The sequence below is a fragment of the Neodiprion pinetum genome, chromosome 1 (genome assembly GCF_021155775.2).
Source record: "Neodiprion pinetum isolate iyNeoPine1 chromosome 1, iyNeoPine1.2, whole genome shotgun sequence".
Lineage (NCBI taxonomy): Eukaryota > Metazoa > Arthropoda > Insecta > Hymenoptera > Diprionidae > Neodiprion > Neodiprion pinetum.
In genome coordinates, this window is record NC_060232.1 from 28,470,936 (window position 1) to 28,496,084 (window position 25,149).

General features: G+C 42.8%; 1 protein-coding gene across 6 annotated transcripts in view; it reads right to left on the bottom strand.

The window, feature by feature from the left end:
- Nucleotides 1-25,149, bottom strand: part of LOC124224078 (probable G-protein coupled receptor CG31760) — a 32,926-nt gene that overhangs the window by 4,722 nt on the left and 3,055 nt on the right. Inside the window, exons 1-17 of one of the 6 annotated variants that reach the window (XR_006884474.2) lie at nt 21,912-22,230; nt 16,463-16,589; nt 16,193-16,333; nt 14,568-14,757; nt 13,218-13,458; nt 11,210-11,341; nt 9,250-9,397; nt 6,295-6,439; nt 5,140-5,272; nt 4,895-5,048; nt 4,218-4,327; nt 2,910-3,124; nt 1,912-2,050; nt 1,567-1,672; nt 1,315-1,461; nt 1,057-1,233; nt 688-973 (exon numbers count right to left, since the gene is read on the bottom strand). Coding sequence is in view for 5 of the 6 variants with exons in the window: in XM_046636524.2 (XP_046492480.1) it covers nt 709-993; nt 1,057-1,233; nt 1,315-1,461; nt 1,567-1,672; nt 1,912-2,050; nt 2,910-3,124; nt 4,218-4,327; nt 4,895-5,048; nt 5,140-5,272; nt 6,295-6,439; nt 9,250-9,397; nt 11,210-11,341; nt 13,218-13,458; nt 14,568-14,757; nt 16,193-16,312 (2,442 nt within the window). In the remaining variant the exon portion in view is untranslated. Of the gene's footprint in view, nt 1-687; nt 994-1,056; nt 1,234-1,314; nt 1,462-1,566; nt 1,673-1,911; nt 2,051-2,909; nt 3,125-4,217; nt 4,328-4,894; nt 5,049-5,139; nt 5,273-6,294; nt 6,440-9,249; nt 9,398-11,209; nt 11,342-13,217; nt 13,459-14,567; nt 14,758-16,192; nt 16,334-16,462; nt 16,590-21,911; nt 22,231-25,149 lie in introns of those variants that run through there. The other 5 variants (XM_046636524.2, XM_046636527.2, XM_046636522.2 and 2 more) reach the window with 5 other exon arrangements.

Below are 25,149 nucleotides of genomic sequence, written 5' to 3' on the forward strand. Positions count from 1 at the left end.
CAGGGACGCGTTACACATTACGCTAAGTGCTTGATAATGAGTCTTTGTTGCGTGAGCCCACGGTGATAACGATTTATCAACACCGGCGCTAACGAGAGGGTGAAGTTAACCGCTGGCCAGACTGCAGACTGAACTCGTAACTACTCTCAACACCACGCGTAACTACTGTAATCGATGTAATTGGACGCCAAAAGTTCTACGGGTCAGGCTCAACTTCGAAAAACATGGTCTGACATGGTCATGATTCCAGTTTTCGCAGTATAATTATGATAATTCGATGATTGCCCAATGTAGGATGATCTCGTAATAAAATTGATTAAACGTATCGATGTTTTGCCCAACCCACTTCCGTGAAGGAAAGAGATCGGTAAAATTTCGGTCACAATATGATAAATGCTTATTGAAAAATTTAATCTGTTGTAATGATGAAGCACATGGGTAGGAAAACTATGATAAAAAAAAAATCCACGTAACAATTAGGAACGTTCCGAAGAAACATTGATAAAATATTAAAAATATTTGAAATTGTAATTTCAGGGTTCTCGGTAAATGGTAAAGATATCAGAAATATTCGTTCAAAGATGGGAATCTTGAATTTCACGGAAGTCTCCGAGATTAACCTAATGCTCTTAATACGCAATTATCGGGGAGTAGAAATCGTTGGTGATTTAATATCCGGAAACTCACCTCCTCACTATTTACCACTAGTCAGACGCGTTCCGCGCTCTTCTGCGCCTGATCCTGAGACTCCCTCTCGGCCCTCTCGGCCCTCTCGGCCCTCTTAGCCCTCTCGGCCCTCTCGGCTCTCTCCGCTCTCTCGACCCTCTCGCGTTCCCGTTCGTTCTCCCGTTCCCTCTCGCGTTCTCGTTCCTTCCGCATCTCCCGACGACGAGCCCTGTGCAGGCTCCCCGAGGGAAAGGTGGAGTCCTCGACAGCCGCAGCGGCCGCCGCTGTCGCCCCGCGCTCGACCGCGCTTTGGCAAAAATGTTGAGCCTTGGAGAAGAAGAGCAGTTAAAAATGCCCGAGGCGGTTTCGACGCCCGACGGTTATATCTACCTTCAGGATGAAACTGGCCGTCGAACTTTTGGCGATCGGACTCTGCGCCGATGAGGGATGACCGTGACCCGGCGTGCTGAAGTATCCCCCAGCCTTGGGCTTGATGTGCCTGTTGTGCATCTCCATGTGGACGATCTTCATGAACTCGATTTGGGCCGCCAATTTCTGGATTTCTTCCTGAGGGACCGATTTTCCGATATGCGTGAGCGGTTAACTGTCGGGAAATCTACAAAAAAACCGCCTCTCCTCGTCACGTACCTTGAGCTCCTCGTTCTCCTGGGTGAGGTCTGCCGCTTCCTCCGGGACCAGGCCAATGCCGTTTAACGAGAAACTGGCGCTGACACCCGCTCTTCCTCTGGCTCTACTGTCCCACTGGTCTCCTTGACCGCGAAGTACCCGGAGTACCTGTGCCGGATTGGTTGTAGTGAGAATTACATCGTGCCAGGCTATCGATCCCTAATTGCTTTTTTTCCGATTAAACGTGTCTTTTTGTCTCTCTCGGATGCATACCTTCGGGCCAAAGACCAGGAACACCGTCACCGATGTCGAGAGCTGAGTACGCGCGAATCCCAAGAGGTATTTTATGTCCGGTCCCGCTTGCGGAAATATGAACAGGCTGGACAAATCAAGCACAGAAGAAGTTTGTTCAGAAGTTTATGACGCTCGATACGATATTCGAATCTCTATTATTCGATGCGTTTTAAGATAATTATGAAAACAAGTCTGCGTAAGATTGCGCTGGATCTTTGGGGACAGAGAGGTGATCGATATCCGATGCGGTGCTGAACGTGGGAGTTCGGTGTTAACATAAAAAATACAATGACAACGACAACGACGAGGATTACGAGAACTCACTGAATCGCGACCATGGCAGTGTTGACTACCGCGATGTTGTATATCGCATAGCTGATGAGGCGCGCCTCGTTGAAGAGACTCTCGGCATTCCGGACGTTGTAGCAGACCTTGATACCCCAAGCCAAGAAGATTACCTCACCTGTGAACCGAAATATACAACCCGGCATAGTTCAGAATTCTCTGGTTCGTGGACCTGATCACCCGATCCTCGACTTTTTCATTGCTGTTGTCAGCCCTGAGGGCGGGACCCTAATAATTACGTGTCCTGTTCCTGAAATTTTACCTCGAGGCTAAGCGAACTTGTGTTTCGCAAGCTGATCGCGGAACTGATACCGAAGTGAACACGCGACCATTGTAGGTACGAAATAACATGAAAACTTACAAAGATATAATTAGACCGGACACTTATCCGCGCGACTCCAAAATCGCGGATCGACGTTCTCGCCCCGAGGCAAAGGTCTTTAAAATTCACAGCGAATGTATCACAGCAAATAGGTTAAATCGGGCGGTAAAATCTTCGCGAGCTTGGCCCTAAAAATCCGGCACACCAATGGACTTAATCTACCGTCTTAAACTGCTCTTTCGTTACAGGCGTGTCCTAAGCCCGGCTCGTTTGTCTAGCCTAAGCAGGGACGAGTGACACTGTGCGTGGGACCTGCTACACGAGGGTAAAAAGAGAATCGATAAACGATTAGGCTAATACGATATCCCGAACGACGCGGGGATCACGCTAATACCGTACGTGGTGTGGATGCCGATAAACAACTAAAACGGAAACGAGAATTACGACGACGTTACCGCAGTGTCCAGGTGTTCGATCACGAAACGCAACAACTTTCGATCGCCGCCAAGAGCCGGTAGTGGTGATAATCTACCTCGATCAATCTGTCCCAGTGATGCGGTACCTACTGTCCTTAAACTCGATGGGCGTGATGAACCACGGAAAATGGAAGATGATTTATACGGTGGTTTTAATCGATCCTAAAATCAATACCAACCTATAGCCATGCTGTGGTCCCACCAGTTGAAAGAGCACTGGTTGAAGAGGAGACCGTGGCTGTCGGCGATCACTTCGGCAATCGGTGGAGCACTCAGAGTCCAGGTTCCCAGATAGATCAGCATCACCAGGAGGATCGGAACCATCCATTGGAGGAGCTGCTTGTCCGTGAGTTTTACCTTGTGTGCACTTTTTACTCGGTAGGTCAGAGACACTCTGTTGGGATATCGAGGAATGTTATGACGGATGAGCTGGCTAGATGCAACGGAATATCGAACCGTGGCCCATAGCGCACCGTTGAATATTCACGCGCGTTGCTGCTCGCCATTGCAAGACTATAAATCGTCTGTCCAACCGACAGCAGTGACACTTAATTATGACTGGACGAGAATTAAAAGTCTGTTGTCAGTTTTCGGCGAGTTTTATCTTACCAGTGAAAAACTAACGTATAAATCTTTAAATTCAGCGAACCATTTAGCGAATTTGTAATACAACATTGATTGGTCAAAAAGGTATGTATTACTGACCGTCCGTGATCTTTGCGGGTGATCGCAATTTGAGCAGCCCAGAGCTAGGTGTAAATTTATTTGTATGTGCACGGAGACCATTACCTACGGCTCAGTTTGAATGAATAGCACAACGATTACAACTCATGTTTATCTTTAACGCATAAAACAATATCGATATATGATTTACTGAATGTATTCTACAGCCACTCATTACGATTGCACTTCGGTGACAGGCAGCATCGGTTAGCAACGATAACGTCACATTTTATTCAACTCATACCGTACATATTTTATTTCATTTCATTCCATTCCATTCCATTCCATTCATCTCCGCGCTTTCGTGTGTATGCGCGATATACAGTATCTACAGCAATCAGGTTGGTACGTTCTTCAAATTGGAAATTAACGAGTCTATCGATTCGAATTGGATTTTCTGTCACAATCTCGTAGCGTGACACATCGGTTACGTGGTCGAAGCTTGGATGTTTGCATTTCTCGCGAATTCACAACGAAACAAAGCTCATACGAATATTTCAGGCTTCACACTTTACTCATAAATACAATTCGCGTGAAAGTTAATTCAACCTCATGGAATTTTTTTGATTCTACAAATCGAGTTTTTCATGTGGATAAATTTGTTTTTTCATGGAAAATGAAAACAGTGATGACAAAACAAAAAACTAAAAATAAAAAAACACCAAAAATTCAATTCTTGCACCAGCCTGAGTGGCAAAAAAGCTATCTGTAAATTGAGGATCCGGTTATATGGAGGCTTATTTCCGTTCAACGACAAGACTTACCTCCACGTCTTCATTAGGAGCGCCGTGTACGTGATGCAAAAGCCAAGATGCCTGCTCCACTTAGTCGCGATACAAGAATAGATATCCAAGACGGGAAAAATTGCAGCCATCTATATTGAAATTGAAAGCCGATCAATACACGATGCAGCGAGTTGTTTCACTTCTTCTATTTATACGTATACCACAGGCCAGCTACAATTCCGATCAATTGGACAAGGCCGTAAGGTTGAAGAGGAATTGATTTTCAGCAGTAATTACGTCGGTCCTGTGATTGAGTCGAACGAACGGTAGCTAAAATAATAGAATATTGCTTTTTCCGTGCGACCGCGGAATCGGAAACAGGTTATACGTACTGTGAAAATATTTTCATATAAAACATCGAAAAAAATTAAATCGCTTAAGCGAAGATGCGAAAGAATAGCAATGCAGGTTGAAACGCAAGAGTCCGCATCCGAGGAACTTACAAGCGTATTAATTTTTTTCGGAAAAGCCTAATATTGCAAACTGAATACACGCGCTGAGGTAAATCAGAGAAAAATTCGAAATGTGAGAAGAAGGCGGTGGCTTCGCGTATATTGGAGATGAAAAGCTTAGTGTAAGGTACGTAAAACGATGACGGTAGATGGCAATTGGGTTCATACTCGTACTTACGTATGCGTATACCTTCTCGTACGAACCTCTAAATACATTATGGCGCAGCCGAGCAGCGTGATGGAGAGAAAAATTGGCGAGGCGACCTTAAAGACCTTGAGTTTCCGATGCTGGTACATATAACCGACCAGAACGACGGTTCCGAAGGCACAGGAGACCGACACGGTGAGCAGGGCGATCCTTCAAAGGTAAAATAATGCGCTCCGATCACTCTCGTCGGGGAGTAAAGAATACACCGATATCCCGGTGATCATTAGCGTACGGTACCCACCTAAAAGGCCAATTATAGGTGGCCAGACAAGGTTCCGGGCCTTTGCACGAACTGCATCCCGGTGCACAGGCCAAGCACCGGAAAACCCGCTCGTACAGATCGGTCTTGTTCTCCTTCATCTCTTTCCACGCAGCTGAAATCACGCTTGCCGTTACAGTGGGAATAGCGTTTTTCGAATTATACAAACTCGATGTGTTCGGCAATTTGGGACGTCTCTTTCCTGCCTTGATAAGTCAAAGCCGCGAATAATTTGCTCGGAACTACCTCGATTAGCTGTCGGAATATCTGGCGCGGCATAATACTGCGGAAATCGTTCTCCGTCAGGGGTCACGATCAAGATGCAGGATCTGACGAAATGCTAATTTCTCGAATTTGATCCAGTGTCGGAACTCGGAAGTGTAATACATGTGCATATTACAAGCGGCGAGCAACTCGTGTCGCATTACCGTGGTCTTAGGCTCGGGTCACGGGACGTAAAGCTGACCTGCAAATTGCAAATTGCATTCCGAGTTGATTGCTCGACCGAGCCGAGCTAGTCACGGTCCCTTTACAGCTCGGCTGCCTTGGACAGTCGTTAACGCTCTAAAGCGAGGGACTGCATATGCTAAAGAGATTTGATTCCCGAGCGAAATCGGCTCCCTATACTACTCGCGGCTAGTCTTCGTTCGACGGAATTATTCAGCATTAACGATTCCGCGGAGTCTCGTATATCGAATCCCGTTTCTCACCCTGGTCAAGCAGCCCGCGTTAAAACAGGAATGCGGCAAGAAATTGGTTCTGCTCACGCAAGGCCTCAGGGAATTTGGAAATTTTATAGGTGCTCGATACTATTTGGTCGAGGGAGAGGAGTGTCGTTAATCAACACTCAATTCGAACACCGAATTACGAGGAGCAGCGATTCGAGAATTCGAAAGAAAAAAGAAATCGATGGGTGAACGGCGAGATGAAAATTTTTTTTCACCATTAGCCAACGAATACCGACAAATCGAACCCAAGATCTGTGCGATAATTGCGTTATTGAAATGAATTCTTGCACATTATACGCGCAGTGGTATACTTACATCATGCAACGCACAAGAGGAAACTCCCTCTCTGTCAACGGCACGCGCGATCAAGTTATAATGAGGGAAGTTATGCAACAAGGATGATGCTTACCCTCCACGAGCGTCCCATTAAACCCGGACTGATGATGCCCGGCTGTATAAAACCCTGGACGACATCTGCAGACGTAGGCACCCTTCATCCACCCGGCACCAACCGTCTTTCCGTTGACTCGGCTTGCAGGACTCTGATACTCGCACTGCAATCATTTTTTAATTCGTTGTCAATAACGAGTCGCCAATTTTCCGCGAGTATAAGAAACTTCGATTTGACGCCGGGCATTCAAACTTGCAGGACGATAGAAAAGTATTACCGCACTTTTTAGCGATGGAATGTTATCTCGGTTCAAGAAATTCATAGCGTTGTGAGAAAATTGGATTTTTTTTTTAGCCGCTCTGAAGGGACAAAAGCCACCACCTCTGTGGATCAGCCTTTAAATTAGGTCTCACCTTCAAGGCGCTTGCAAGAATTGCCTCTTTTTCACGCGGGCTCGAAATGTGCGTGGGTCGTATGTATTATTATCTATATGTATAACTTTGCTGGCCAAGTTTGTCGCCTGTATCGTATAAATGTATATTTACTTAGTTATCCCGGATCAGACAAATCCTGTTGCTGTTTGTAATAAAAACCACTGAATTAGGCTCGTATATGCATAGTTTTACACATCTATAATCCCTCTGAAGCGAAGAGAGGGATTGAATTTTTTTCCGAAACATTTTTCAAGCGAGGAAAATTTTCCTTTGCTACATCCGAATTGATTTACCGAGCAAAAGTCGTTATTGCCGTAAAAGAAAAATGCGAAAATAAAACCGCATCTGCGTACCTCGCGCTTAAATTGCGCGAGGAGTATTTCGGTCAGCTCTGTAATGAAAGTTATTACTTTTTAAAATAAAATTTTATCCCCTTCCACGTGAAAAATGGGCTGACGGAGGACGAGTAAAGTCCTAGTTTTGTATACAAACTTGATAAAAATATTGTGACGGTAAATGGACTTTATTCAATTCGCCGAAACTTTATATTCCGGAGAAATCAAATTAAATTTTGTCAACTAAAGATGAGTTAGTGAGAGTAAGAAATTTCGTTGATTCAAGCTAACATTTGTGCTGAACAGATAAAATTCCCAACCAAAATTTCGTTGCCTTGACGCTTCACATTTTCGGGCACGGAAAGTCGTCGATTCGAGCCGAGAAATATACGTCTTCACAGAATTTTACTGATGCATGGGACAAAAAGTTCGACGTATAGATCTTACCCCAAGATTCTCCAGGGAGGATACTCGACCCGGAACCACGCCTCGAAGAATTGCCTCTTCAAAAGAAATCCATCGCCTTGCCCACCGGAAGACGAAGAGAGAAACACGCGATTCCGGGCTTATTTTCAAATTATTTGAAACAGGCCTTTCGCTCGGCCGGAACTCAAAGTTTATCCGATGTACGCGCGTGTGTGTTCGCACACGAGGAACTTGTCACCTACGAAAGCAGGCCAAGCATTTCCGCTCGAGTTTTCGTGTCAAGCTCACGATCTGAGCTTCGGGTCTCCGATGTTTGATCGGAATTAAGAATCGTTTATTGAAAAATTCAATTAAATATTTTCGTGTTCATCGGATCGAGTGGAACTCGCCCCTGTATCGGATGTATGCGAATATTTCTACGCCCACGTTTGGATTCCGAGGGGATTTCCTCGCGCGGCGAGAGTAGCTGTACAATACGCCTGTATGTGTTTGTTGAGTAAATTTAAATTTGTTGCTACCCGCTTTACGCGTAAGTAGCCCAGGCAGCTAACCGTATTTCTCGGCCTCTCGAGTCTTCACCGGTGGTGAGAGAATCCAAGCTCGAGATTTGATCAGTCTGCATGTGTTGAGTAAAATATCGCAGAGTATAAAGCCGGCGCAGTTTTGCCCGCCCAAAAGTATCAGTACCGGCTTGCGTGACTTATAGCATCATAAATTGAAAAAATGAAGCAAAAATACTAGAGAAAAAATTCACTCGCTGTCGTTATATTTCAAACAGAATAAATTATACTACGTAGAAAACTTATGTCGGATAATTGGACTTGCCTTTTTTCGTATACTATAGTGGGAAATTTTACTTTATTAAATTGCATTTCAAAATGAGTAAAAAAAAAAAAAACGATGGCCAAAATTGTAAGTTTGCGAGCGTCAATACACGAGAAATGTGAAAAAATTCAGAAGCATATATTTTTACGTGGAATCTGATGATAATGCGACGAGACACGGAGCGTGTGGTACATAAAAACAGGGTGCGAAGTTATTCGTGGTTTCTACTAAATAGAACTGTCACTGGGTGAGTATAAGCGTGACTCAAATGTTCGGGTCTTGGTATTCTCTGTAATAAAGAGACGTTGGAATGAAAAATGTATAATTAAATTTCGAGGACGCAGTTATTAAATTATCGTAAACGCGGTGGGTGTGTCAGTTATGTAAAATATAATGATTCAACGTCCTCGTAAAAGAAACATCGGATTCCCTGCCGTGCCGAAAGAATTAAATGCAAAATGATGATCCTCGTACTCATGCCGGGTTTTCTTTTCCGCCACAGCAAACATCCTTACTTGAAACGAATGGCGTGTAGTACCTTATGCGTCTCATGGTGGCTGTGCGCGTACTTCGTTAAGAATAAATAAGAAAATATGAAGGAAAAACGGACCGACACTTGAGAGAGCTATTTTTAAGTCCTGAAAGTGAGGAAAAAGCATATACGCGAGACTCGAGAACAAAAGCGTTATACAGGTATATGTATGTATATGTACAGAGAAAGGCGTCGAGGAGGAGAAACAGAGAAAAGAAGCCCGTCAAACTTTGTCCAAGAAGTTCGCTCCCCACATCTTACTCATTCAGACACCGTCAACCGCCTCCACACTCAAGAAATCGGGTCGAATCGATCTTCGGGAAAACTCAAACTCGCAGTAACGATCTGAAACTATTTTCCCACCGTCTGCTGCGGCAAAGAACAACGAAAAAAGCCCCGGGAATCTGACCTCCGCACTTACCTGTGTTGTCGAATGGCACTTGTGGGTCCCTCGAAAAGACGCGATTTGGTTCTCAGAGGATACTTCTTCGCGCGTCGTCTGCTCCAGGTCGCACTGGTTCACCTCCAGGTCACTCACGTCGACGTCCATGCTGAGGAAATCCCGGATCCTGGAGCCGAGTCAGACATCGTGAATTATTATATATATAATTATAGCGACACGACTGATATACTTTACTGAATAATGTTCACGAGGATCGGATTTCACTCTACGGCAAGGTACATCGATTTCCGATATGTTTAACACGTACGCTTCCTGGATGATTCTTGAGTGTCTCTCCCTAATTACCGATGTATTCGAGCTACGCAGTCGATTCGCCTCGAGGATGCTTGATATCGCCTTTCCAACTTTGACATCAAAGTTGCTGATTAACTGATGAGGGAAGCTACCGGATCTCGACCCTCCACTCTTATAACAATTTCGGCAATACCGTAAATCAAATGTGTATGTAGGAACCAAATTAATCATCAACGTGAGACTTCGTTGTCCCGTGAGACCTGAAGGGAAGGTACCAATCCGTTTTCGACCTGCGTTACGTCGTTTTATTATTATATCCAAGAGTACGTCGAATACGAAGGTTGGCTGATCATGTACCGGAGTCTGAAGTTATTGTCAAATATTATACTAAATTGTTGCCAATTGGTAAACCGAAAATTTTGCCACTTCGAGAGTGAATTATTTTTTTGTAATTACAACTTCATCATTTCCTCGAATCATGTTGCAAGTTTATCTATTTATTTTTTTAAACCTTCATGACAGGGAATCGACGTACGTTTAACTTGGAGAATTTTGGTGGAGTGATTTGCTCGCTTGACGACCGGCACAGAATATTCAGCTTTCCTTAAAACGAATTCAATTCACAATCGATTCGAATGAAAAATAAACAACAATTTTCCGACAAGCTGTGAATACGAATTGAGCTGCGATGAAAATCAGCCCGGTAATGAGTTTGTATTATACTTGCCAAACCTGAGTGTGATACCCTTGTTGTATACTTAATACGTGAGGCAGTTTGCCGACGAGCGCCTCTGTTACAAATACGCCCCGGTAACAATTGGTGATTCGCAAATTGCCTATGTATCAGTTCGAAATCGTTAATTACTTCATTATCATAGAGTAATATCGGAGGGCTGAGGATGGGATCGGGGCCCCAGACATAATCCATAATTGAATTTTGTGATAATTTCGGGATCCGCAGCTAATTATATCAAAGTGTGATTTTGCGATACGTATGGAAATTTTCGATGAACTTGTACAAACGAGCGTGAAAATTAAAGAAATGATCGATACGAGCTTACTTTGATAGACGAGAAATACATGGATACAATCGCATCAATTTTTCGGTTCATCAATCAGATAAATGTCTGAAACATGTTTCATTCAATCGATCATTGGAAATTTGTGACAATTATGTCAAACTGCCTGTAATACGAGTATTTTGTTATTCAAGATTCCGCATATCAATAAATTTTCAGTGAAAAAGAAATTTCTTTATAAAATTCTTCAACTTTATTCGACTAAATGTGAAAATATTGAGAAAAAATTCGTCCAGCCTTTTTTGTAATTACTTATAGCCATGTTGAAGAAATTAGTTGTGTCGCAATTTATTTTGTTCGTACTGCAGTTGTCTCTATTCTTTAGAGTTGGATATCTCGACAGTTGAGATCGGTCAACCGATCAACTAAATTCAAACCTTCATACGCGTACGAGTCTTTGTCGAAGTAGAAACTACGACGTAACCGAATCCATGTACCTTATACCCTGTATTTCCCAAATCGTCAGAGTAAACTAATCGCGGTCCCTTTGGATGAAATTACAGCCCTCGGAAGTTGCACAATGCTCGACATTATCGGTAGAGTGCGTATTCATTACACGAGGATCGCTCGATAAAGGATCACCGCGTAATTGGTGAAATACTAACCCGTGTCGATTCGGAGGCGGCACGCTGACGCTGTAGGAGATGAGCCAGCGATGTTCCTTGCATGAGAAGTACGGAAGGGTCCACCACCCCCTGTAGGATTCAATCGGTGGTGACTGCATGAACTTCGGCGACCTGGGATCACACACAAACGCCACACCGCCATAGAAACTTCAAACTCACCCTCAAATACTCTGGATTTCACATCAACTGAGCTCTTCACAAGATCTGGGCGTAACTGTACGTATAATTTCTTCGAGATCACTTATACGGCTCGAATCACCGACGAATCTACTTTACATTGTGGCTAATCGTCGAAGGTGTAACGGCACCTCTGTCATTGTACCGGGAGTTTGAAACTCTGGATGTGTTTGGACTATCGATGAAACGAGTAATCCAAACGCTGGTTTACAATTCGACTTTGCTCTACAAGCTCAGCTCAGTTTACAAAATCAAAACAGACGAGGACGTTATTTCGTCTCTCGCACGAGTTTCTATGACCTGACGTTCGCATAGCGATGAAGTGGGGATGAATGGCGATGATATTGTGAATTTTGGGTGTCCACCGGGTGAAAGATACCTATACCGTCTACTTCGATCTCAGTTCACGTTCGGATTCGCGACGCGACGCGCTTCAGCTCCGCGGAGCAGACCGCGGCAAGTGAATGTGACGTGAAAAGTATACACCCGGCTGTAGATTGAGACTGCGGAGAAGTGTCGAAACGCAGGATACAATTTGAAACTGATTTCCACGCGAGAGAAAAATTATACGGATTGTCGGTGCGTTATATTGATGTACGTATGTATATATATATATATATATATATATACACATTAAATTCAAACGATGAAAAAATCTTGCTCGAGTTTCAATTGCTGTGCAATATAAAATATAATAATAAGTACGTATATATAAATGTATATAAAAATTAAGTAAAGAGTTGAAACTAATAGCAATCAATATTGTAGCAAGTATAAAATACGAAGTGTGTATATAATATTGTAACAATATATAAATATATAATATTTATAAGCGAAATTTGTGCAAGTGCGACGACAGCTTAAACGGAAAGTGCGATTTAGCGAGTGGTGGGCAGACGTGTGTGCGGGCGAATGAAATTGCGGTGCGTATATCCATAAGTATATAAGAATTATAGTGAATGAACATTGAGGAAGAGGACGATAAAACATAGGTATGTACATACATATTTCATTGTACGTGTATATCTATGTCAGAGTGGCTCTATAATAAGGGTCGACAAAATGTGACCCTACCACCACAGAAAACCGTTACCAAATAAATAAATTACAATCCAGGCGAAACTGATACTAGAATTGTGCCTGTAAGCACGCGTCCTTTGCCATTTGAATAGCGTTAGTTTTTCACGGAGTATTTCGAGTTATCATTTTCCCTTACGTTCGGTCAATATCAAAGAATCCGAAATTCACTGAACGAATCGAAGGTACATTGTCACTGTTGTTTCGAAATGTCATTGTCTCGCAGCCGTAGATATGAAATATCTTCCCTACGAATATTGTTCCAACCATATATTATAGTACTGACTGTAGAGCTTTTATTCAAATGAATTTCATGTGTCTGAAAATGTTCACGAAACTTTGGGGGTAAATAATAACCCGAAATATCCTCACTACCAACGTTATTCATATGAAAAATAAAACCTGGCTCATACAAACGCCATAAGTCGTAATTCAGATACAGAGTTTGACTTTGGCGTGGATTTTGATTTATTCGTTGGAAGTCGATTTGAGGGACGAGGAGGAGGAGGAGGTGGAGGAGGCAGGGTGAAATGCTTCTCCCCAACCCCATAAAGGGCCACTCTGATCCGTATACATTGCATGTACATGTATGCACCGATCCCCATCGGCCCCCTCGACGAAAAGCAACTTCAGTCATCCATAGCATCCGTTCGTCATTTACGTAATTTTCCAAGACTACTCGGTGCCGTTGACGTCGAGGGGGCCGCGATTCGATGAAAATCAGTAATCAAACCTGAGCCCAGGACTCGTGTCGGCGTCCTCGAACCAGGGGAGCTTTGGATCCGGCCGGGAACCTGACTCGAGAGCGTGGTTCTCGTCCCGGGCGCGAAGGGGTTCGCCCACACCCCCGGGGGCCCGTTCCCACCAGGTGGACCCGACGACGATCCCTGTCGATGCGTTCAGCGCGACGACTCTTGTGGCGACGGCGTCGTCGACGGAGGCGAGGAGCGACCGTGCGACGGCGTCCAGGAGAGCTGGGAACCAGAATTCGGTGCAGTTGAGGCTTGACGGAAGTGGGTAGCCGGGTATGGGAGGATATCCGTTTGCGAGGTGCCAAGGTATTCGCAAAATGACGCGTTTGTTATACATATGCTTATAGGTGTAGTATACTCGTGAAATCCAGGAACCGAAATTGGGAGTGGGCTGAAGGACCTTGTCGGGAATTGATCGAATCGAATCAATCACTGCAAAAACACCTAGCTGCAGTTATCGAATCAGGGTAAGCGATTTTGGCACCCGACACACGTTCATTAGCTGATAATTGATCCGTGGAGGATGTCGATCTGCATATTCTATGTCGCGGTGTAATTTCGAACTGGCGTAACAACACTGCTCACGATACGACCATTCCCGAAACTTCCGTAATCCTGTTTCGAGATCCTTCGAATCCGCGTAAGTCGTGTGGGTGAAATTGGAAGACGACCGCTGGTCCTTTCACCTAATTTTTTTTTATTTTGTCTTATTTTTCTTCGTTCAGTTCTTCCATCATTTCAGTAATATTTAGCTGCCGGAACGGACGACGAAATAAAATTTCGTCCAGGTATCCAAGGTCTACAACAAGTTCAGAATGAGGGAAATTCTGGTTCCGGTCACGTCTTCAACTGATCGAAATTTAAGTACCAATATGTTGAAAATAATATTCTCGGAGTGCCGGCATGTCGTACCATATGCCCGTAATTATAAATATGACAATGTTGCACAAATATTTCTAAAGAAGATAGTCTAGTCTCCTTCACCTCGAAGGAAATGCTTTGCCAAAACAGTACGTGTAATATAATACGACACAACGAAATCTCCGAGTTGTAACTGATTTCGTATATTCCTATAAACTTGACCGAACTGTTATATCACGAGCAATATTATTACCGAAATCTAACTGCATTCGGAATTATACTCTCGCGTTTCGGTGACAAATGTAATGTCATCTCCCGGACTGCAAGGAGACACAATTGCGTCTGACGCTGGATTACGTATGAGAATCCCCTGCCAATCAAACCTTGTTTTGCGGCGACCCAGCTGTTCGTCAGGCATTGCGGAATATCCTGTTGGTGACAAGCGGGGCTTAGGATATTCCTATACGTACTGTTGTGGCGAGCGACACCCAGGTCTTGGAGCATCATCGCAGCCATGTCGGCCTTTTGACGAGCCGTGTCGTACCGGCGAGGATCCAGAGCGGCGAGGAGGGACTTGTAACCGGAACCGGTGGCGCAAGCTTCCCCGAGAGATCCGGTGGACGCAGCCTCGATCACCGCCAGGGCCTCCTCTATGCTGGCCTGAGAAACGGGTGAAGTCAGCGGAGGGGAGGCGGCATTTTAAGGATTATGGGACTCACGGTACAAGGCTCGAAAATAGGTCGAGACAAAAGACAGACTAGACGGAGGTTTAAAAGGTGTAACTGAACGTCGTCGGGTTAAATATGATTCGAAGGAAGGTCCCTGTGATTTAGAAAAACATGTTTGAACACTGGATTTCAACCGTAAGAATTGTTTTATCAACGGCAAGTTTTTTCATTTTTATTTATAACCGGAAAAGCCGTCTAGTTTTTTTTTTTTTTTTTTTTCATTTTTACGAATAATTGAATACACTACTAATTGTCTGAAAATTAGACAGATTTTGTTGTTGCGCTCGTCGGTCGATAAAACAAATCGGATATCTGCAATCGTTATGATTTACAGGTGAAAAACTTGTGCTTAGGCAGTAAATACATCATTGCTGCTCAAAATCTAACTCAAACGATCTACGAAGAATACATTTGCGAATCAAATGTAATGCGAGTTATTCCATGAACAATGATAAAATTCAGAATTCAAATTTTTTTCGTACGTCACGGGGAGTTTCGTAGTTATATGTAACCGGATTAGCTTAAACGAGACTTTCTAAGCCTCTGCTACACTATGTTTTTATTTCAAAAGCGTCCCATTCAGCCTTAGGGAAGTTATTTGGCCACAATCGTTACTTTTTATTAATTTTATTAGCGATAATCGTACATTGAGTATTTATCAAATTGTTATATTCTTAATCGAAGCAGCTCTTTAAAAATAGAAAAATACAAGAAAATACCAGAATCGTAAACAAAAGTTTAGGTATCGATGCTTGATTTTAAACAGCTTCAAAATTATCAAAAATCTAATACATTTGTTTGATTTCACTATTTGATGGCTCATTTCATTTAGGAGACTATTTTCAACAAGTTCACAAAACCTTTTTTTATCTCATGCTGGTATCATGGAATATCGAACGAACATTGATTCCAATCGGCAAATAGCAATATTGAATTGACTGGTGAAGAAAAAAACGAAAAACCGTTTCAATCAATTCCTAGAAAATATTCTCTCGAATCTCATATTAACAATAATAATAATAATTTGAGTATTTTCCGTTTTCCCATTTTCAAAGAGCTCATCTCACGAGACAAATACTCCATGTCCAACAGACTCGTAATAAGATTAATCATAGGTACGTATCGATTTTTGCCCATCCAACCTCCTCCCAAGTTCCCAAGGAATTACCGGAGCGAGTAAACTTCTCTCTATTCGCATCGCCCCTTGACCCTGATACGACTGTCAACGGAGCGAGGCACTAGCGACGTTACCCGTTTCCCAACCGGGATATAAAATGGCGCCTCGCCCCTTTAACAACCCTCATGCCAAAGCCTGGTCGAAACCAGGGGCCCGGAACCGCTTCGTCCTCTGCTCGTTGGAAACTCACCTTCTCGAGATAGGATCCTTCCGTATCGGATGGGGAGGTTGATGCCGAGGTCGGGTTAGCTCCGGAGAACGTGGACACCGTCACCGTGAGCAGCAGGGCCGCGAGCCAGGACGAGCCCATCCCGCGCCCTGCTCATTGGTCCTGTCGGAGAAAGAAACGGTCAGGATGCACTTCGGCCTGGAGGACCTGGCCTCGCGAAGAGACGAGGACGGAGTGCGGAACCGGGAATTGCGGGTTCAAGGTTGGTGGAAAAATCGACTAGTAAAGAACCTCTTCGTGCCTCGTTCAAGTGGCGCTGACCGGGCGGCCGGGGCCCTTGCCGAGGGCCGCCGAGTATGCCAGCCGCCTCATCGCCTGTTCCTGAGCTCTGCTACGTCACTCTCCGCCTATTATTACCCTGGAAAAAAGAACGTTTTATTTTTATTCCTTCTTTTTTTTACCCCTAAATCCCTCCAGGCGCCATTCACCCAAGGAGGTCATTACGAGTTTACCGGTTGGAAATCAAATCGGAAATCGAAGAAACAGTATATTGTGTAACAATGCGAAGTCTCGCGGCAATTGCAGGTTCGAAATCATCGCGTAAATTGTTGTAAGTCTTGCGGTGAAACCAACATGGTTTCAATTCATTAACGTCGATGTCGAGTATTCCCTATTGATTTTTGTGTTGCTGTGTGCTTTCGTTCATCTCTAGTTTACCAAGTGATTTCGATCGCAGCTTTTTAGTTAAGTGATGGTGATTTATTGTGATTTATAGTTATATAATCCTTAGAAATCAGGGGTGCCGTTACAAATAAACGGAAATCAGTGAAAACGTGAATCACGCAGAATAGAATATCTATGAGAATCAATATAAATCACTTGATATGTATGAATATCAACGAATTGCAACTATTGATTTTGTTTTCAAGTGAATAGGATGCGGGTCGAAGTATCGAATTGTCAAAGTTCGAACCGAAAGGTCGTTCGATCGGATTGTCAGAGTTCCGAATAGTAAGTACATAATTTCAAAATATTAAATTCAAAAGTGCCGAAGATCCGAATCAGAATTTCATCGAAGCTAACAATGGTTAAAATCCCAAACAGTCAAAATCCTTTTTTATTAGCAGTTTGACCATTCAGAGTTTCAACCATTCGGAATTTCTACATTTCAGGAAACGGCCAGTCTAAACTTTAACAATTCGGAATTTTCACCCGCACCCTTAAGTCACGATCTCTCGGAGAAACCACGTTGCAAACGACTGTTGGTCGAAATTTCTATGATTTTGTGTTCGGCACGGAACAGAGCAAAGATTCACGTCGATCAAACATACACTTAATATTCGAGATACAATCAAAGTCAGCAAATTGCTTTACGATTTGTTCCATTCTTTTATTCATGCGTATTTAAAATAAAAAAATATTTTCTCACTGAACAATTAACCTATATCTGTAGAATATATATTAAGATCCATCTCCGGTTTATTCTTCGAATGTGAGCGTGGTGATTGAATACACTCGCCTGATTAGCGAAGTGCGTGTCATTAAGCGATCCGAATGATGTGTTTAGTTCGTATACGGATAGTGAGGAAGAATCTTGCGTTCTGAATGTACCGGACTATTTGTCTCTCAATATAGTAAACAAGCTTATGCGATCACCGTTGAAAGCTTGAGAATTTATCATAGTCACGTAGCAGTGAAGCAGTATGCTCTCCTTTAACTGAATCGATACACGAAAAGAGCACAAGCGAAACGAAAAGTCTTTGAAAAGTATGATACATAAAAAGTGAATTTCTCACAGCATTTCTGAAAGCAAATATAAATTTGAAGTATACGAATTTCATTCATCAAAATTTTATGATTGTGAAGAAAATTATATTGCATTAACTAGACATATGGTTGAGTCCGATCATAGTTTAAACTACGATCAGACTAGTATTTTAGACGAAGAACCCTTGTATTATAGAAGACTCCTCCTAGTGATGTGTAATATTGTTGAACAATTTATAACTCGGTGGCATATTAATTACTTCCATGATATTTAAGATTTTGTGAAAGCTTTTTTTGGTTGTGACAGATGTAAAAACATATTCGTTCTGAGAAGCGCCACCACTTGGGCCGAAACGTTAACTAGTTAATTTTTCAGTCTCATTAATCTTCATACCCCAGAAAGCCCTGCAACTTTTTATATGAAATTCAATTGCAGCGCGAGCTCTAAATTTGTTTCATACTGGTGAAACGGGGAAAATGCACGGTAAAAATTTCACGGAAACTATTCGAAAGCACGAAAAATACGCACCCATTGACGTAAAGAATTTTACTAGAAAAACAAGATTAAAAATGCCTCTAACCAACATTATATTCAAGAATAAAAACGCAATCGACGAGTTTGGATCGCGGTTATTTTTGGGTAGAATATACAGTTGCAAAACTCGATTGGATAAATTGGAAAATTTATCGTGATCGGAATCCTTTCGCACAATCATTTGCTGTCTTCAATAATATGCAGCGCCATATCAGTTCCCACCGTCTGATCGAATCTTCAACTATGCCGTATACCCTGGGATTAATTATTCTTTCCGAACGGCCAGCGTTATTAATAACCAACAACGCGAGTTACACACGTGCATACGTGCGCGTAACTTATACATGGGTGGAAATCCGTACTCGCTTCGATAACCGCCTGTAGCCTGTCTGCCTCCCGGCACGTATGCTAGCCATAAAATATAGATGCGTGCCCGACGGGGTTTCCCTGTCACCGTGGCTAGAGGATGTACGAACACATGCATCGATTCACACATGTGTGCAATACGCGCAGGGATAGGTGTACACCTATGCGAGATACGTTGTCAGCAGAGAGAGAACAGGGCTCGTCACAGGACTTAGCAAGGGTTCGTTGAATCTTACGCATCACCTGTCAAAGTCCCATCGCGGGTAGCCTGGTGTTGTTCAGCCCGCGGCTTGGCTTTCCCTCCGTCTAGTATTTTCTATATCCCAGGCCACTTCGGCCTGGTTTCAACCCCGAGTCGGTAGATAATATAAAAATAAAAATTAAACAAGACTTGGAGCAGCCTGAGAATTCCGCGACTTTGGCGCGCAAGGCACGTCTTCTAATCTGATCTAGTTTAATCTAATCAACGTCGACCCGCCTCTCCGACCCGGTAATATTCCCCACCTTTCATAGAAATCTTGAGGAATGAACTGCGCGCCTCGACTAACTTCTCGACTAACTCCCGCCCGCCCAATAATCGTGTAATTATCTTCTACTCAGCTACCTGCCAGCTTTTTTGACCAATTCTTAACTTGATTGAATACCTGTACGAAGCGTAAACGATAGAAACGGTAACCAAACCTGAGCGCAATTACTAACTTGACTACCGAAACGGCGATTCCATCGAGGCAGCTAGCTGCCTAGCTAGCTTTCAAGTGTGTACGAAGAGATTTGCTCTATTCATTCCGATAAAAAATCAAGTCCCATTGTTCACAGTCCTTTGGCGGAAAATTGATTCCTATGCTTCGATAAATGCCTGCTGCCGTCCAGCGAGTTAACGAATCTACGTTCTAGTGACCTGAATAACATCGGGATGATTGGAGTCGGAGGATATTATGAGTCGATTTATGAGTGCGGATCTGTATACGCGTCTGAGAAACGACGTTGTTGATTTCGTTTTTAAAAACACCTAGTGTTAGTGAGACAACTCGTAAAGCTCGCGTTTCGAATACGATTTAAGTCACGTCTGCAGGCGGCGGAAGGCAGCCAAGTTTTCGCAGGACGTTCGACTCTCTTCTTGGCATCTTTCCTGGCCATACGGTGAAGCGATTAACCCTCGTAATGGCCTCGAGGCATTCGTCGTCCATTTAACTGCCGAGCTACACTCGAGAGTAAGTAACCTATGGATCACCCTAACGGCTTTGACGGAAGAATTCTACCCCAGGCACCTTTTGCCGCAAAGCTCACTTCGCGATTGAAGCTTTCCCAGAACCACCCTTATAGCCATCCAATTTTCTTTGTTCTCCGACGACGACACCTGCTTTGTTTTACGGCGAATAAAGAATGATGGAAATGGTGGTCCGCAAAAATGACATTTCACGCCGCGGAGATGATTAAGCGATAGTCGCGTGTTGACGCAACCTGATATCCATAGAACGATGAGATTCGAGCCACAAGGTAAAGTCAACCTTTCAAAACAAACGTTATGAAGTTTTGATGATTATTAATGATCCCCTCTCACTGTATTGTTATCTCAATTTAGCTACACCCTGAAGAAGGTTTAATTCTGCAAAACGCAACCTACACTCGCTTTCACTCCCGGCATACTATCGTTGAGAACCTTTGTATTTTACTCAATTTTTTTTTTTTTTTTTGCAAAATTTATTCTGAAAACGTTAATGTTAACGATGTTAATTCCTTAAACGGAAAAATTCATGTTCTGGACATTCGACGATAAGCGTGAAGGAATTTGCCAAGTCATATAAGTCTCAGCAGTATTTAGGTCAAACGAATGAATGCGAAGTCCCAAAATTACCGTGAAAGATCGTATAAGCCCGGATAAAACTTTCGCTGCTACGAAATTACAAAAAGTTAATACAAGTTAAAATGAAAAGTCACAGTCCCTCGCGTTTTCGAAACTACGTAGATTCTGAATTAAACTTTTGTGAAATTGAACAAGACGACCGTAAAAGCGTACGGTGTTTTTACTACGTATATTCGAAAACTTGTGAAAATATATGCGTTGGGTAAACATCGTGTAAGAAGCCGCGCGAATTTTACCACGGGGAAGATAAAAGAAAATATTACGTTAAAAGTGTTTTCTTACATTTCTACTTTAATTCCAGCCATTCCAAATTTTGTCGCGACTGTTTCGAGAAAAAATTCATAGGAATGATCGGTGCAATATACTTTTATACGGCACCGTTATATGTTTATTCATTATTCTTTCACATTATTGGATAAATGTGAAAGTAAATGAAGTTATGTATACTATACACGGAATTTACTTGTCGCTTACGAGTGACGTAGATGTCTTCTACCTAAAAAATGCAATGATCTATCGAAGCTATTCAATCGTTACAATTTAGCCCGCCTACGTGCTTTTCTCTTTTATACACCGAAGCCTTGTCTGCAGTCTCCAAAGCCCGTAAAAATATAACCTTGAGCTTTATTCCGGCTTTATTGGGGCGGTATTACGGCACCGTCAATTACCGTAACTTTATTCCCCCATAAGAGTAAACTCCAATTTGGAAAAATTCATGTGAAATGTGTTCGGCACCAATACTCAGCGAAGCCCGTCTCGTATATATTTGGATTGCAAATATCCGCAGAGTGTACATTGGCAGTGTTTATTTATCTTGGAACAATCTCCAGCGAGTATCTTCATTTGTTTTCACAAATTCAGCTACAGATATCTTTCCATTTCAACTTGATAAATTCGCGAATCTTATATCTGATACATTCAACGACTACACGACCACGCTGAGTGTTTGTTCCAAGTTTTGTCTGCGAATCTATCAATCCGTTGAACGCAAACGGTTCTTCTTTGTCAGGTAACTCATTCGCGAATGGCTCTAAAAGGTTACAAGAATAGCTCGTTGGCACGTACCGCGATAATTACAAGCTTAAATTTCGACATTCATGCCAGCAGGATAGTTAAAACACATTCAAGGAGCGTTATGCGTGGATGTTGGGAGGCGTAAGAAGCGACAATGGGCTTGAAAACATCTCTGCAAGCACAACGACGCTTACCTCCGTTTCTAGCCACTTTCATAGTTTCTCGATGGTAGGTGTATCGACGCGATTCCTACGCGTACTTAACCCCCGGAAGTGACGAATGCTTTGAACACCATGTTCGAGAACTCCGAAGGGAAACTCGACCGTGACAACGACGACGACCCCCGTTCACCCCCCGCGTATACAAAACGAAATCGCGACACCGATACCGAAGCTCGAAACCGTAACAAGTGATGAGCAGGTGCCGGAGAGACGGACGCACGACCGCGATACGCGCTCGAGGAGCATTAAATATGCATGGGACACCGTGGTGAGCGGGACCACCAGCTGCCGGAGGCAGCCCTTGGCCAAAGCGCGCTACCAACGCGAGCCTCGCAACCAGCGGAACCCCCGGAATCCACCGAGGATGTACGAAGCCTTCCGAGAGCCGCGAGGGTTGCTCGGCCACCCCTGCCCTCGGCAACCCCCCCAAACGTATCCGCTGTTATGTGGATATCGAGCCGACTAGGAGGACCTGGAAATGCCAGGACTCCGTGATTCCGCTTCTTCTCGACACCCGGGATCAGGTGAATTACCCTGAAACAGATCCTCGTGGTCTCCGCACGAAGAATCCGCACTTTTTGTTTCTGTTCCAATCGCGCGGTATTCTGTCAGTCGAAGAGGCTGGCTGGCCGGATATCCAGGCTTTTTATTTATCTTGTTACCAGGCAATCGTACGTTGAGTACATCTACCTAGGTGTCTTTAGAATTATTGTACTATTGTAACAATGTATTGAAATCTGGTAGATTCGGTCGATTTTACCTCACGATGTCTCATTTTATTCGCAAGACCATTATCTACCAAGTCACTGAAACAGATTTTCTGTCTTATCAGCGGTCAATTCTACATTGCCATTTTTTATTTTATTTTTTTAAAATTATTATCGCAGTGTTTTGAAATTCAATAACCAATGATGCCAACGTGATGAAAAATAACGTTTGAACGACTGTGTACACGAATATAATCTTGTCGACAATTCTCAAGCGATTTATCGATATGTTATTTAGAATTCCAATATTTGTATTTTATTTATGTTTAAAGAGACTAGCTTCGCAGCTTATGTATACAGTAATTTTATAACTACTCAAAGTACGACTGTCTCGTAATAAATTTTATGAAAAGTGTCGTTTTTTTTTCTTTTTTTTTTTTTTGACACGAATCACCTTCAAAGCGGCTTCGCTCGACTTGCGAGTTCTCTTCAATTTTTTCATGCGGGGTCAATTCGTGTCCCATTCCGTTTTTTCGCTGCACCTCCACTACGAGACCTACACGTTATAATTGTCTTGAAAAATAGCTGTTACCCCTAACTCCCGAACTGTTGATGCAATCTCTCATTTCTCCAGTTTAAGTTTTAAGGTTACCCTGTTTCGTCTGTCCCTTTGAATATGCATAGTAGGTACTTTGATCTGGGCATCAGCGCCTCCGGCAGATTTATTTAACCCGTTGAGACCTATTCAAATTACCCTCTCCTTTAACGGACAGACCTTTCGCGATAGCAATAGCTTTGCAGCTACTGTTGCAACAGTTGAACCCGCTCAAATGCCGTATAAATGTTGCTGTTTGAAACATCCCGCTACCTACAAATTTTCAACAGAAGCGGTCGCGATGAGTACTTTTTGCCACTTGCGTACGGCCCGAATTGAGCAGTCAAATTTGATGTATGGGATAATGATCCAGAGTGTCAGGAAAGAAGATCGACGTAAGCCGAAAGCTGGATAAAAAACAATTCACGCCGATGTGAACGATCAATGGTGCTTTAGGGGCGAAGCTTGCTGGCGACTGCCGAGGGCCGAAAGAACTCCCTTGCGAAGCGGGCCTCTCGAATCGAGGGTTCTAAAGTCGTGCGTTCGAAGAATCTGCACCCGTCACTAACTGTAACTAATAGTGTTCAAAGAAGGAGGGGAAATGGCAGAGAAAAAGCTAGCTTATCCTATTCGCCAAACAATGAAAAACCGCGTGAACAAAACGCCGGATCAGGGATGCTGCTCCAATCGGAGAAAACTTTGTGCTCTTTTAAATAAATCGATTTGAGGATACACTTTTGAAGAAAGTTTTCTCGTCGGAACACAACATTTTCTTGCAAATACGAAAATTAATTCAATAATTTATTCAAAATTGCAAGAAAATTTCGTTGAATGAAACATACTTGTAAATACGAAATCGCTATTTTCATTTAGAAAATTTGATGAAATGATATTTTTTTCGTGCTATCATGCAAAGATTGAAGCATCCTGTGATAGATTCAACTAAATTGCTCAACACAGTTCACTAAACCTATTCGGTGGATGGACATTAGTCAAATTCACAAAATCATGAAAGCCACTAATTGATTACCGCAATTAAATAATGTATTACAGCGTGTATCTACAAAATGTTTTGTTGAAGTGTCAAGATACTTTTTGTGCCGCGATGGCGCGTCGAAAATCCTTTCTCGCAAGAGAAGTAAAATATGGACAGTTATTAGGAAGGGCATCTCCACGTCTACTAAAATTAGGAAAACTAAATCATTTGTAGCCTAATACCTACAATTGAATCAGTCTGTCAATTTGCAGTGGCATATTTCCCGGCCGTTGTTTAATGTGGCACTTAATTCATGTAGCATAAATGACAATGAAACGATAACTTTTTCAATACAGCAATTAAACAATCAATTACCAATCTTTGAAAAATGACCTCGCTGCGTAGATCCGGTTTTACAATTGCAACAGAAACTATAGGATAGTGGTGCCAAACTTTTTTTGATACGGGATTAAAATATTTTTGTTTCCTGTGTAAAATCGTTTGGTTCAATTTTTGGTCGCTCCGATACAACGTTTATTGTGTTGTTTATTAACCCTGTAATTTATTTACGATGAAACAGTTTAGGTTGTCAAAACACAAAATTTTCCTGAGTGTGGCTGAAATATAGTTTAGCGTAGGCGACGAGGTTCATGAGGGCCATTTTAATATTTGTATTGTTATACAAGTTCGTGTATACGAATTACAAAATGATGCGCATTGTTGTATGTTGCACGCAATAAAATTTCCTTCAAATATTTTTACAACTCACTGCGAAAACATTCTTCGTGATGAATTATACGCTTATGTTTAATACCGTGACCAAAGTTTCTATGAACTTACAGGGGTCTACGGCTAAATCGTGACCAGCAGACCGAAATATTTATAAATTGTGGAACTTTCTTTTTATCAAGTTACTCCGCGAAATGGAACCTC